The sequence below is a fragment of the Catharus ustulatus genome, chromosome 3 (genome assembly GCF_009819885.2).
Source record: "Catharus ustulatus isolate bCatUst1 chromosome 3, bCatUst1.pri.v2, whole genome shotgun sequence".
Taxonomy (NCBI): domain Eukaryota; kingdom Metazoa; phylum Chordata; class Aves; order Passeriformes; family Turdidae; genus Catharus; species Catharus ustulatus.
In genome coordinates, this window is record NC_046223.1 from 118,623,923 (window position 1) to 118,638,648 (window position 14,726).

Below are 14,726 nucleotides of genomic sequence, written 5' to 3' on the forward strand. Positions count from 1 at the left end.
GCTGGAATTTGGGAAAAAAGGGAGGGAATTTTGGGAACAACATTCCAGGAATTTTGGGAAACGCCAGGAATGGGCAGGGCCAGGAGAATTCCTGGATTTTGCTGCTCCCAGGACCTTTCCCACTGGATTCCTCTTCCTTTTCCTGCTGGTTTTTTTTGGGAATTCTCGAGGTTTTCCTGGTTTTTATTCCCAGAAATCCTTGGGAATCCTTTGGGATATTCCAGGAAAAGAAAAAATCCCAGAATGGGAAGTAGGAAAAAAACCTCAGGAAATTTTCCCAGATTTTTCCCAGAAATTCCCATCCCAAAATCCAAAATTTTGCTGACATTTGGAAAATATTTGGGAGCAAATCCCAGAATTCCCTATTTATATTCCTAGAGAATTTTCCTTCCCTATTCCCTTTTTTTTTTTTTTTTTTTTTTTTTTGAATATTCAGGGTTTTTTCCCATGAATTCCTGAGGTTTTCCCACTCCAGTTCGATCCCAGGAATCCTCAGAAGTTTTTCCCAGGAATTCCTTGGGATCCAAAAAAAAGAATTCCCAAAACCCAGGGAAATTAATCCGCAAATTTGGAAAATTTGGGACTATCCTGAGATTCCCAATATTCCAAATATTCCCAGCATTCCCAGTTCCTCTGGAGCAGCCTGAGGATGGATTTTTCCCAAAAAAAATTTCTTTAGCCGGGATCTGGATTTTTCCATCCAGGATTTTCCAACCAGGATTTTCCTGGAATTTCCAGCTGGGATTTTCCAGTTGGGAATGTTCCAGTTGGGATTTTCCAACTGGGAATTCCAGGATTTTTTTGGTTGGGATTTTCCAGATGGAATTTTCCATCTGGGATTTTTCCAGCTGGGAATTCCAGGATATTCCATCTGAGAATTCCAAGCTTTTCCAGCCAGGATTTTCCAACTGGGAATTCTGGTCTATTCCATCCAGAATTTTCCAGTTGGGATTTTCCAGCCAAGCATTCTGGGATTTTCCAACTGGGAATTCCGGGATTTTCCATCTGGATTTTCCATCTGGATTTTCCATCTGGGATTTTCCAGTTGGGAATTCCAGGATTTTCCATTTGAGATTTTCCAACTGGGAATTCTGGGATTTTGCAGCTGGAAATTTTTTCCATTTGACATTTTCCAGTTGGGATTTTCTAGCCAGGAATTCTGGGCTTTTCCATCTGGAATTTTCCAGTTGAGATTTTTCCATCCAGGATTTTCCAGTTGGGATTTTCCCAGCCTGGATTTAGGATCTCCCTTCCCGCCTTTTCCACGACCGGAATTCCCAGATTTCCCTGAGAATTCCCAGATTTCCCAGACCATTCCCCATTCCCAGAGCTCCTCCCCTCCCTCTCCCCCCACCCAAAAACCTGGAATCAGAGCGGGAATCCCAGGAAAACCTGGGACAACCCCAAAAAAAAAAAAAAATCTCGGGATGGCGACGCCGACGGATTTCGGGAATTCCGTGATTCCGACGAGCGCGGCTCAGTAGACGCAGAGATCCGGGAATTTCATCTCGTACACGGGGATGGAGTGGGGCTGGGGCTGGGATTGGGATTGGGATTGGGATTGGGATTGGGGCTGGGCGGGGCCCAGCGCGAGCGGGACGGCGCCGGAGGGACTCGGAGGCGGCCTGGGGGAAAATCTGGGATCAGCCGGGAAAAAATCCGGGAAAAGAGACGGGACCGGGGGGAAGGACGGGATTTGGGGAATTGGGAATGGGAGAAAGTGGGAATTTGGGGTGGGGAAAAACTGGATTTGGGATTGGAAATTGGGATTTGGGAATGGGAAAAGGGGATTTGGGAACGGGAAAACTGGGAATTTGGAATGGGAAAAGGGATCAGGAGAACTGGGAAGGAAAAGGGGATTTGGGATGGGAAAAGGGGAAGGGAAAAGGGAATTCCAGGGGGTCCCAGTGCCCCACCCCCATCCCAAAGATCCCGATCCCAAATCCCAGCCCCTGATCCCAAACTCCTGTCCCAAATCCCAATCCCATTCCCAAATTCCTGTTCCCAAATCCATCCCCAATCCCAAATCTTGGCTCATTCCCAAATCCCAGCCTCAAATCCCAAGTTCCCGTTCCCAATCCCAAACTCCTGGTACAATTCCCAAATTCCCCTCCCCATTCCCAAAATCCCATTCCCCAATCCCAAATTCCATTGCATTCCCACATTGCTGGCTCATCCCTGAATTCCCGATCCCAAATTCCCGATCCCAAATTCCCAAATTCCCGAATTCCCTGTTCCCATTCCCAAATCCCATCCCAGATCCCAAATCCCAGCCTCCATTCCTGAATTCCCTTCTCTGATCTCAAATCCCCAATCCCACATTCCTGAATTCCCAATCCCAAATTCACAGTCTGGAATTCCCGATCCCGAATTCCCATTCCTGAATTCGTGTCCTCAATTCCAAATTCCCAATCCTCAATTCCTGATCCTGAACTCCCAATCCCAAATCCCTGAATTCCTGATCCCAAATTCCCGATCCTGAATTCCTGATCCCAAATTCCTGAATTCCCTCATTCCCAGCTCATTTCCTGGTTCCCTCACCGGATGGTGATCTCGAAGATCTGGTTCAGTTTGCTCTGCAGCAGCATGGCCTGGGGAAAGGAAAATCGGGAATAAATCAATCCTAATTCCCATAAAAATCAGAAATAAATCCCAGAAAACTGGGAATAAATCAGTCCTGATTCCCATAAAAAACTGGGAATAAATCAATCCTGATTTCCATAAAAACCGGGAATAAATCAATCCTGATTCCCATAAAAATCAGGAATTAATCAGTCCTAATTCCCAGGGAAAAATCGGAAATAAATCCCAGGGAAAACCGGGAATAAATCCATCCTGATTCCCATAAAACCAGGAATAGATCAATCCTCATTCCCATAAAAACCAGGAATAAATCAATCCTGATTCCCATAAAATCTGGGAATAAATCCTGGAAAACCGGGAATAAATCCATCCTCATTCCAATAAAAACCAGGAATAAATCCCAAAAAACTGGGAATAACTCAGTCCTGATTCACAGGGAAAAATCGGGAATAAATCCCTGGGAAAACAATACGCATAAATCAATCCTGATTCCCATGAAAATTGGGAATAAATCCCAGAAAACCAGGAATAAATCAATCCCGATTTCCAGGGAAAAACAGGAATAAATCAATCCTCATTCCCATAAAAACTGGGAATAAATCTCAGGGAAAACTGGGAATAAATCAATCCTGATTCCCATAAAAACCAGGAATAATCCCAGAAAATCAGGAATAAATCAGTCCTGATTCCGATAAAAACTGGGAATAAATCAATCCTCATTCCCAGGGAAAAATCAGGAATTCCCATTCTCAGGAAAAACTGGGAGAATACCGGAAATTCCAGCGGCGTTTTCACTCTTAGGGGCTCCTTGTTCTTAAATTTTTGGGGCCATTTTGGGTTTTTCGCCTTTTGTGTTCTCCGTGAGTTTTGGGGTTTTTTGGGGGCTGTTTTGGGCCATTTTGGCTCTTTTTGCCTCTTGTGTTTTCTGTGACTTTTGGGGTTTTTTGGGGACATTCTGGGCCTTTTTGTCCCCTTTCCCCCATTCTGTTCTCTGTGAGTTTTGGGATTTTTTTGGGGCTGTTTTGGGACCTTTTTGGGCTTTTCCCCCTTGTGCTCTCCATGAGTTTTGGGGTTTTTTTGGGGCCATTTTGGGCTTTTCCCTTCCTGTCTTCTCTGTGAGTTTTGGGTTTTTTTGGGGCTGTTTTGGGGCCATTTTGGCTCTTTCTACCTCTGGTGTTTTCTGTGACTTTTGGGGTTTTTTTGGGGGCCGTTTTGGGCCTTTTTGTCCCCTTTCTCCCCTTGTATTTTCTGTGAGTTTTGGTTTTTTTGGGGCCATTTTGGGGCGTTTTTGTGCCTTTTCCCTCCCACTCTCCCACCCCAGCCCTTCCCCTGTTCCATTCCCGTTGGAATTCCCGGAATTCCGGGATTTTCCCTGTGGATTCTCCCTGTCCCTGTGTGCATCTCCCCGCTGACCCTGGCCCCGCAGTGCGCGGCGATCTCCTCGAACGGCGCCGTCTGGAACCGCTCAACGACCTGGCGCCGGCGCTCGCGCTCCTGCTCCTCCACCGCCACGCTGTCCACTGGGAATGAAAATATAAATATAAATACAAATACAAAAATATAAATATAAATATAAATATAAATATAAATATAAATATAAATATAAATACAAATACAAAAATAAAAATAAACATATAAATATAAATATAAATATAAATATAAATATAAATATAAATATAAATATAAATATACATGTAAATGTAAATATAAATGAATGCGCTCCTGCTCCTTCACCGCCATGCTGTCCACTGAAAATTATAAATATTAATGTAAATAAAAATAAAAATAAAAATATAAATATAAATACAAATACAAAAATTAAAAAAAATATATAACAGAGGGAGAGGGAAAATAACACCAGAAATGTGCTCCTGCTACTCCACTGCCACACTGTCCACTGGGAATGAAATATAAATGTAAATATAAAAATTAAAATAAAAATATAAAAAAAAGTAAAAATAAAAATAAATATAGATATATAAAAATAAAAATAAATGTAAATATAAATGAAAGCACTCCTGCTCCTCCACCGCCACGCTGTCCACTGGGAATGAAAATATAAATAAAAATACAAAAATAAAAGTGAAAATAAAAAGAAATATGAATATAAATATAAATATAAATATAAATATAAATATAAGTGAATGCGCTTCTGCTTTTCCACCGCCACGCTGTCCACTGGGAATATAAATATAAATAAAAATATAAATGTAAACATATATAAATATAAATATAAATATAAATATAAATATAAATATAAATATAAATATAAATATAAATATAAATATAAATATAAATATAAATATCAATGAATGTGCTCCTGCTCCTCCACCGCCACACTGTCCACTGGGCAAGGAAATATAAATGTAAATATAAATATAAATATATAAAAATAAGAATAAAAATAAAAATATAACAGAGAGAGAGGGAAAATAACACTGGGAATGCGCTCCTGCTCCTCCACCGCCACGCTGTCCACCAGGAATATAAATAAAAATAAAATTAAAAGAACCCTATAAATAAAAATAAATAAAAGTAAATATAAATATAAATATAAATATATAAATATAAATATAAATATAAATATAAATATAAATATAAATATAAATATAAATATAAATATAAATATAAATATAAATGAATGAGCTCCTGCTCCTCCATGGCCACGCTGTCCACTGCAGGGGGGGAAATAAAAAAATATAACGGAGAGGGGGGAAAAATAGGAATAATAGCAAGGGAAAAACAGAGGGGAAAATGGGAATTATGGCAAGGGAAACAGCAAGAAAAACAGCAGGAAAAGCAGCGGGAAAATTGAGAAAAATGGTGGGAAAACAGCGGGAAAAGCAGCAGGGAATTTTTTTGGTCGTTTTGAGGGATTTTGGGAATTCTTGATTTGTTTTTTTTTAATCCCAGAACTCTGGGAATTCCTGCAATTTTGGGATCAAAATCTCTGAGAATTCCCAGCCTGGATTTTTCAAGCTCCTCCCATTCCCAGAATTCCCAGAATTTCCCAGAGTTCCCAGAATTTTCCGGAATTTCCCAGGATTTCCCCCTCACCGATGGCTTTTTTCAGCGTCTCGTAGGTGATCTCCTCAGCTGGGGCTCTCTGGAATAAAAAAAAAAAGGAAAATTGGGATGAGATTCCGGGAAAATCCTGGAATTCTGGATGGGAATTCGGTTGGGGGATTTTTAGAGGGTTTTCAGGAGATTTTTGGGAATTTTTGGGGGGGAATTTTTGGGATTTTTGGGAATTCTTTTGGAGTTTTTCGGGATTTTTGGGGAATATTTTGGGGAATTCTTGTGGATGTTTTGTGGTTTTGTTTTGATGTTGATTTTTCTTTTTTTTTTCATTTGTTTGGGGTTTTTTTGTTTTACCTTATCTGTTTTTGGGGCTTTTTAGACTTTTTTTTTAAATTATTTTGGGTTTTTTTGTGGACTTTTTGTGGTTTTGTTTTGATGTTGATTTTTTTGTTTATTTGCATTTTTTGGGGGTTTTTGGTTGTTTTTTGTGGCTTTTTGTTGTTTTGTTTGTTTTCATTTATTTGGGTTTTTTTGTCTTATCTGTTTTTTGGGTTTTTATGGTGGACTTTTTGTTTTTTATTTTATATTTTTTATTATTATTTTTGGAGTTTTTGTGGACTTTTTGTGAATTTCTTGGGTTTTTTTGTTTATTTTCTTTTCTTTGGGGTTATTGTTTTTTGTGGTTTTGGTTTTTGTTGGTTTTTGTTTGTTTTCATTTATTTGGGGGTTTCTGTTTGTTTTGGGTTTTTTTTGTCTTATCTGTTTTTGTTTGTTTTGGTGGACTTTTTGTTTTTTATTTTATATTTCTAAATTATTATTATTGTGTTTTTTGTGAACTTTTTGTGGTTTTGTTTTGATGTTATTTTTCCTTTTTATCATTTGTTTGAGGGGTTTTTGTTGCTTTTTTTCTTTTGTTTTGATGTTTTCTGTTTGTTTTCATTTATTTGGATTTCATTTCTTTTGTCTTATCTGTTTTTTGGGTTTTTTGTGGACTTTTAATTTTTTATTTAATATTTTATTATTGTTATTGTGGGTTTTTTGTGGACTTTTTGTGGTTTTGTTTTGATGTTGGTTTTTTGTTTATTTTCATTTTTTGGGGTTTTTTTGTTTGGTTTTTTTGTGGATTTTGTTCTGATGTTTTTCGTTTGTTTTTGTTTATTTGGTGTGTGCGTTTTTCTGGTCTTATCTGGTTTTTCATTATTATTAATTATTATTAATTACAATTCTTTATAATTCATTATTATTTGTTAATTACAATAATTTATAATTTATTATTAATTTATTAATGATATTAATTGTTATTAATTATGATAATTTATAATTTATTATTAATTAATTATTATCATTGGGGGTTTTTGTGGACCTTTTTTGATTTTTGTTGTTTTTTTGTTTATTTTCATTTGTTTGGTTTTTTGGGTTTTTTTGTCTTATCTATTTTTTGAGGTTTCTTTCTTGTTTTTAATTTTTTTTTTTTTTTTGTGTGGATTTGCAGCCCCTCCAGGACTTTTCCCCCCGCAAGATTTCGGGAATTTGGGAATTCTGGACCTGCTCTCGCTCGGGGCTGTTCCTGGACTCCACCTCCACCTGCAGGGAAATCGTCTCCCCGATGCTCTTCCTCTTGGACAGGCGCTCCTCGTCTGCAAAAACGGGAAAAAAACCCCAAATTTTGGGAAAAAAACCCCAGATTTTGGGAAATAAACCCCAAATTTGGGGAGAAACACCGAATTTTGGGGAAAAAAACCCCAGATTTTGGGAAAAAACCCCAAATTTTGGGGAAAAAACCCCAAATTTTGGGGAAAAAAATCCCAGGAAAATTCCCTAAAATCCACCTGGAATGAGGTGTTCAAGGGGTTATGGGGAGGTGGAAAAAAAAAATCCCAAATTCTATCCAAAATATGCCCCAAAAAAATGAATACCAAGAAAACCCCAAATCCTGAAAACACCAAATCCCCAAATCCCAAATCCCCAAACCACCAAATCCCAAAAATACAGCAAATCCCAGAAACACCAAATCCCCCCACAAAAAAAACCAAAAAACCCAAAACCACCAAATGCCAAAAACCCCAAATCCCCAAAACACCAAATCCCCCTAAAAAATTCCAGAAAAATCCCCCCAAAATTCCAGAAAAATCCCCCAAAATCCTCCCCAAAATTCCAGAAAAATTCCAAAAAATTCCCAATGCATGCTCAAAAAATCCCAAAATATCCCCAAAAGTCCCCCCCAAAAATGCCAAAAATATCTCAAAAATTTCCAAATAAATCCCTAACAATTCCAGAAAAATCCCCCCAAATTTCCAGAAAAATCCCTAAAATTTCCAGAAAAATCCCCCAAAAATTCCCAACCCCCCAAATAATTCCCCAAATTCCAGAATCGTTCCCGTTGTTCCCGGTTACCGGAGCTCTGGGGCTCGTAGGGCGCGCTGATCCTCTCGGCGCTGTAGCCGCTGCTCCCCAGGATTTCGCTGATTTTGCTTTGCCAGAGGAAAAATTCCGGTCCCAGCTGCTCCAGGCTGGGACAGGACCTGTGGGAAAATGGGAAAAGTTCTGGGATAATCCTGGGATAAACCGGGAAAAAAATCCTGGGAGAAATCGTGGAAAAATCCGGGGGAAAAAAGGGAAAAATTCAGGAATAATCTTGGAAAAATCATGGGACAATCAGAGGAACATCCGGGAAAAATCGTGGAAAAAAATCCGGGAATAATCCAGGAAAAAAACCCAGAAAAAGTCCTGGGATAAACTGGGAAAATCATGGGAAAAAATCCTGGGAGAAATTCTGGAAATATCCGGGGGAAAAAAGGGAAAAATTCAGGAATAATCTTGGGAAAATCCTGGGACAATGAGGGGAAAAATCCGGGAAAAATCCTGGAATAATTCGGGGAAATGATGGAAAAAAATCTGGGGGAAAAGTCTAGGAAAAATCCTGGAACAATCAGGGGAAATCCAGGAAAAAAAAAACCAAAACAAACCAGGAAAAATCCCGGGAAAAATCCTGGGATAATCCTGGGAAAAATCCGGAAAAAAACCCCTGGGAGAAATCCTGGTAATATCCGGAATATCCTGAGAAAATCCTGGAAAAATTAGGGGACGCTCCCAGGGATTTTTTGGGACTTCCAGCCCATCCCAGGGGTGGAAATTTGGGAATTCTCACTCAGGGTTGTCTCCAAAAGCTTCCTGGGGCAGCAGGAACGGAGCCTCCTTCTGCCGGGCCTGGATCACCTGGGGGGGACACGGGGATGGGAAATCCCAAATCCCAAAAAAATCCCAAATCCACAATCAAAAATACCAAATCCCAAAAACATCCCACACCCACAACTTAAAATCCCAAATCCCGCCAAAAAATAACAAATCCCAAATCCCCAACCAAAAAGATCCCAAATCCCCCAAAAATCTCAAATCCCCAAAAAATCCCAAATCCCCCAGAAAGTCCCAAATCCCAAAAACATCCCAAATCCCAAAAAACCCAAATCTGAAAAACCCCAAATCCCAAAAAACCCAAACCCCCAAAAAACCCCAAACCCCCAAACTCAAAAAACCCCCCAAAATCCCAAAAACACCCAACCCTCAAAACCCCACAAACCCTAAAAAACCCACAACCCCAAACCCCAAAATCCCTGCAAAACCTCCCCTAAAACCCTTCTAAAACCACCCTAAAACCCCCAAAATCCCAATAAAACCATCCTGGAACTCCATGATTTTTTGGGATTTCTGGGAATTCCGAGATTTTGGGATCCTCACCTCCTGTGTGTGCTGCAGGAGCGCAGGGATCCCCAGGAGCTGCCCCAGCAGGTGCAGGAAGGCGGCGCTCAGGGCCAGCAGCGCGCAGCGGCTCCGCCCCGGCAGCGACGGATCCTCCTGTGCCAGCGCCTGGAACATTCCGGAAAAGAAATCCATCAGGAACAGACCCCAGTACACGGAACGTTCCGGAAATTCCATCAGGAACAGACCCCAGTACACGGAACGTTCCGGAAATTCCATCAGGAACAGACCCCAGTACACGGAACGTTCCGGAAAATCCATTTGGAACAGGCCTGAACACAGGGAACGTTCCGGAAAATAAATCCATTGGAAACAGGCCCCAGTACAGGGAATGTTCCAGAAAATCCATCGGGAACAGGCCTGAACACAGGGAACGTTCCGGAAATTGCACTGGGAACAGAACCCAGTACGGGGAATGTTCTGGAAAATAAATCCATTGGGAACAGGCCCGGACACAGGGAACGTTCCGGAAATAAATCCATCGGGAACAGGCCCCAGTACAGGGAACGTTCCAGAAAATCCATCGGGAACAGGCCCAGACACAGGGAATGTTCCAGAAAATCCATCGGGAACACACCAGAACACAGAGAACGTTCCAGAAAATAAATCCGTTGGGAAGAGGCCCGGACACAGGGAATGTTCTGGAAAATAAATCCATTGAGAACAGGCCCCAGTACATGGAACGTTCCGGAAATAAATCCATCAGGAACAGTCCCGGACACAGGGAACGTTCTGGAAAATCCATCGGGAACAGTCCCGGACACAGGGAACGTTCCAGAAAATCCATCGGGAACAGGCCCGGACACAGGGAACGTTTCAGAAATTCCATTGGGAACAGACCCCAGTACTGAGAACATTCCAGAAAATCCACTGAGAACAGGCCCGAACACAGGGAATGTTCCGGAAAATCCATCAGAAACACACCCGGACACAGGGAATGTTCTGGAAAATCCATCGGGAACAGGCCCGGACACAGGGAATGTTCCGGAAAATAAATTCATCGGGAACTGACCCAAACACAGGGGAAAGCCATCGAAAGCTGACCCCAAATACAGGGAAATTCCAGAAAATCAACAGACCCCGAATCCATGGAAAATTCTGGAAAATCCATCGGGAACCACTCCAAACACAGGGAAAATTCCAGAAACAGCCCCAAATCTATGGAAAATTCCATGGAAAATCTATTGGGAACAGACCCTAAATCCATGGAAAATTTGGTACCTGCAGGGCGAGCGCGAGGCGCACAAGGTCGGTGATGACGCCATCTTAAGAAAACGCCAAATCCCAACAAAATCCTCAAAAAATTCCCCAAAAATTCCCCAAAAATAAAGGAAAAATTTAAAAAAATTTTTTAAAAAATTAAAAAAAATTCCCATAATTCCCCCAAATTCCCAGAATTCCTCAGTACCTGCAGGGCGAGCGCGAGGCGCACGAGGTCGGTGATGACGTCGTCGGTGGCGAGCTCCAGCGCCAGCAGGGCCAGCAGGCGGAACAGGGCCCGGAAGTGATCGCGGGAATTGTTGCCCTGCTGGGCCAGCAGGAACAGCACCCGCAGCAGCTGCGAGCCGTGCTGGGGACACAGAGGGGTTTGGGAAGGTTTTGGGATTTCTGAGGGATTGCTTGGGGGAGCTTTTTGGGGGGTTTTTTGGGGATTTGTTGGATTTTTTGGAGATTTTTTTGGGATTTTTTGAAGATTTCTTGGGATTTTTTGGGGGTTTTTGAGGCATGTTTTGGGGATTTTTTTATTTTTTAAGGATTTTTTAGGATTTTTCAGAGATTTTTAAGAGATTTTTTAGGGGTTTTTTTTATTATTAGGGATTTTTTAGGGGTTTTGGGGGGATTTTTTGAGATAAATTTGGGATCTTTTGGGGATTTTTTTTGGATTTTCTGGGATTTTTCTGGGACTTGTTTTGGAATTGTGGGGGATATTTTTAGGGATTTTTCAGGGATTTTTGCGCGATTTTTTTGAGGACTTAAAAAGAACTTGGGGGATTTTTGGGGATTTTTTGGGGGTTTTATTTGGGATATTTTGGGATATTTTGGGGGATTTAAAAAATTTTTCTGGGGGGGGATTTTTTGGGATTTTTGTTGGGGATATTTTGGGATTTTTGGGGGATTTTTTGGGATTTTTTTTGGATAATTTTGGGATATTTTTGGGATATTTTGGGGATTATTTAGGGATTTTTCTGGGATTTTTCTGGGACTTTTTTTTTCGTATTTTGGGGGATTTTTTTGGATGTCCTGGGGATTGTTTTTTGGGAATTCTTCGCGATTTTCAGGGGGATTTTTAGGGATTTTTGGAGGGGATTTTTTTGAGTTTTGGGAATTCTTTGAGGGGATTTTTGGGAATTTTAGGGGATTTTTGGAGAATTTTGGGGGGATTTTGGGGGTGGATTTTTTTTGATTTTTGGGATTTCTCACAGTTCTTTGGGATTCAGGAATTCCCGAGGAACGACCCCAAGGAAAATTCCCAACAGAGAAATCCAGGAAAAGGCAACAAATCCCAAATTTGGGAATCCCAAAAACCCCTTGGGATGAGCTGGAATCCCACGGGACCGGAATTCCCAGGAAATTCCCGGGTCAGGAATCCCCAAAATTTGAGAAAATCCAGGATTTTTCCAGGATTTCCCCGGGATTTTTCCAAACCTTCTTCATGAAGACGGAATCCTGGCGGGAACATTTCTCCACCTTCAGCTTCAGCGCCGAGACATCACCCACGGAGCTGCCGGGAAATTCCGGAAAATCCAGGAAAAAAATCAGGAATTATGGGATGGGAAGGGTCCATCCCAAAGAATCCAAGGGAAAAAAAATCCTCCAAAAGTGTAAAAAAATCCCCCAAAATCCCCCAAAAAATCACAAAAAAATCCCTAAAATCCCCAAAAAATCACAGAAGTCCCCCCAAAAAATTCCCCCAAAAATACCTAAAAAATGGCCCAAAAAATCTCAATAAATAAATAAAAAAACCCCCAAAAATCCCCAAAATATCTGTAAAAAACCCACCAAAAATCCCCCAAAAATTTAAAAATATCCCCCCAAAATCCCCGAAAAATCCCTAAAATATCCAAAAACATCCCCCCCAAAATCCCTAAAAAAATCACAAAACAATCCCCAAAAAACCCCAAAAAATTCCTACAAAACCCCCCAAAAAACCCCCCCAAAATTCCCCCAAAAAATCTCAAAAAATCCCTAAACCCCCCCAAAAATCTAAAAAAATTCCAAAAAATTCCTTAAAAAAAAAATCCCTAAAAAATCCCCAAAATTCCCCCAAAATAGTAAAAAAATCCCCCCAAAATCCCTCCAAAATCCCTAAAAAACCCCAAAACATCCCCCCCCAAAAAGCACCTAAAAAAATCCCCAAAAATCCCCCAAAAATCCCCCAAAAATCACAAAAAAACCCCCCAAAAAACTCAAAATATCGCTAAAAAAATCCCTAAAAACCCCAAAACATCCCCCCCCCCAAATCCCTAAAAAAATTCCAAAAAATACCCAAAAAACTCCAAAAAATCCCAAAAACTCTCCCAAAAATCCCCCCCAAAACCCCAAAAAATCACAAAAATCCCCCCCAAAATCTCAAAAAATCCCTAAAAAAAATCTCAAAAAATCCCCCAAACCCCAAATCCCCAAATCCCCACCCCCTCTGGTGTCACCTCTCGGGGCAGAGCTTGTGGCGGTTGCCGCGGCGGTCGATGAAGCTGCAGAGGATCTCCAGGACGAAGATGCGAATCTCGGGGTCCTGCAGCAGCGCGGCCGAGAGCAGCCGCTCCAGGAAGGCGCTGGGCAGTGCCGTCAGCATGCTGCTGCACTGGAACCCCACCGAGACCTGGGAGCCAGAGGGGGAAAAAGGGATTCGGGAATGCCACAAGGGGGAGACAAAACCACGGGGAAATGGCGGGAGTTGTGGGGAAAATCAATGAATTTTTGGGGAAAATTGATAAATTTGTGGGAAAAAAAATTGATTTTTTTTTTAAAATAAATATTTTTTATTTTAACTTTTTTTTTTTATTTTAAAATGAAATTAATATAATTTAATTTCATTTAAAAAAAAATATTCTCATGAATTTTTGGATTCGGGAATTCCACAAGGGGGAGACAAAGCCGCGGGAAAATCCCGTGATTACTGGGGAAAATCAACGAATTTTTTTTAAAAATTGACAAATTTGTGGGGAAAAAAATTAATTTTATTTTTTTTAAATCAAGATTTTTGTTTTATTTGTAAATTTTAGGTTTTTTAATGAAATTAAATTAATTTAATTTCATTAAAAAAAAATATTCTTGCGAATTTTGGGATTTGGAAATTCCACAAGGGAGAGACAAAACCGTGGGGAAATCCCGCAATTATTGGGGAAAATCAATGAATTTTTGGGGAAAATTGACAAATTTGTGGGGAAAAAAAAATCAAATTTTTTTTAAAAAACCAAGGATTTTAATTTTTAATTTTAGAATTTTTAGGTTTTTTTTATTTTAAAAGTGATTTAACTTAATTTAATTTAATAAAAAAAAAAAATTCTTCTGAATTTTGGGATTCGGGAATTCCACAAGGGGGAGACAAAACCGCAGGGAAATCTCGCAATTATTGGGGAAAATCAAAGAATTTTTTTAGAAAATCAAGTAATTTGTGGAAAAGAATCAACAACTTTTGTTTAAAAAAATCAAGAATTTTTTATTATTAAAAAAAAAGAAGTTTAAAAAAATTTTCTAATTTTAAAAAATTGTATAATTAAATTAAATTAAATTAATTAATTTTTAAATAAGAAAAATATTCTTGTGAATTTTGGGATTCAGGAATTCCCCAAAGGATGTTTTTCCCTCTGGAATAACTGATCAAAAAGTTTTTAGGTAAAAAAAACCAACAAATTTGTTTTAAAAATGCCAGGATTTGTTAAAAAAAATCAACACTTTTTTTTTTTCAAATTCTCTACATTTTGGGATTCCGGAATTCCCACAGGATTTTTTTTCCCCTCTGGAATAAGCAATTAAAAAAATTTTTAGGAAAAAATGTAACCAAAAAATCAACAAATTTGTTAAAAAAAATACCGGGATTTGTTGGGAAAATCAAGAAATTCTTGGGGAAAAATCAACAAATTTGAAAAAACAATCAACTTTTGTTTTTAAATCAAGATTTTAAAATTTTTTTAAATTTTATTTTTTTTACAATTTGTTTTTTTCCTACCTGGAGGAGGGATTTCAGGAGCATGATCTGTGTCAGGCGGTTCCGGTTTTCCCTAGGAGGAAAAAAATTCGGGATTTTGGGGATTTGGGGGAAAAATTTTGATCCCAAAAAAATAAAAAAGGGGTTGGAGACAGGGGGAAATTCTGGGAAAAGCTGGGAAGGGAAAAAAGGGGAAATGGGAGAGGAATTGTTTGGT

General features: G+C 39.6%; 1 protein-coding gene across 2 annotated transcripts in view; it reads right to left on the reverse strand.

Annotated features, from left to right (window-relative positions):
* Positions 1-427: 427 nt before the first annotated feature.
* The window catches only part of EFR3B (EFR3 homolog B), a 39,231-nt gene continuing 24,932 nt past the window's right edge, over positions 428-14,726 (reverse strand). For both annotated transcript variants that reach the window (XM_033056085.2, XM_033056084.2), the window contains exons 12-23: positions 14,531-14,582; positions 13,008-13,180; positions 12,007-12,082; positions 10,769-10,930; positions 9,340-9,468; positions 8,753-8,820; positions 7,999-8,126; positions 7,150-7,241; positions 5,641-5,689; positions 3,997-4,103; positions 2,542-2,591; positions 428-1,625 (exon numbers count right to left, since the gene is read on the reverse strand). In XM_033056085.2, coding sequence (XP_032911976.1) covers positions 1,478-1,625; positions 2,542-2,591; positions 3,997-4,103; positions 5,641-5,689; positions 7,150-7,241; positions 7,999-8,126; positions 8,753-8,820; positions 9,340-9,468; positions 10,769-10,930; positions 12,007-12,082; positions 13,008-13,180; positions 14,531-14,582 — 1,234 coding nt within the window. In that variant the 3' untranslated portion in view covers positions 428-1,477. The remainder of the gene's footprint in view (positions 1,626-2,541; positions 2,592-3,996; positions 4,104-5,640; positions 5,690-7,149; positions 7,242-7,998; positions 8,127-8,752; positions 8,821-9,339; positions 9,469-10,768; positions 10,931-12,006; positions 12,083-13,007; positions 13,181-14,530; positions 14,583-14,726) is intronic.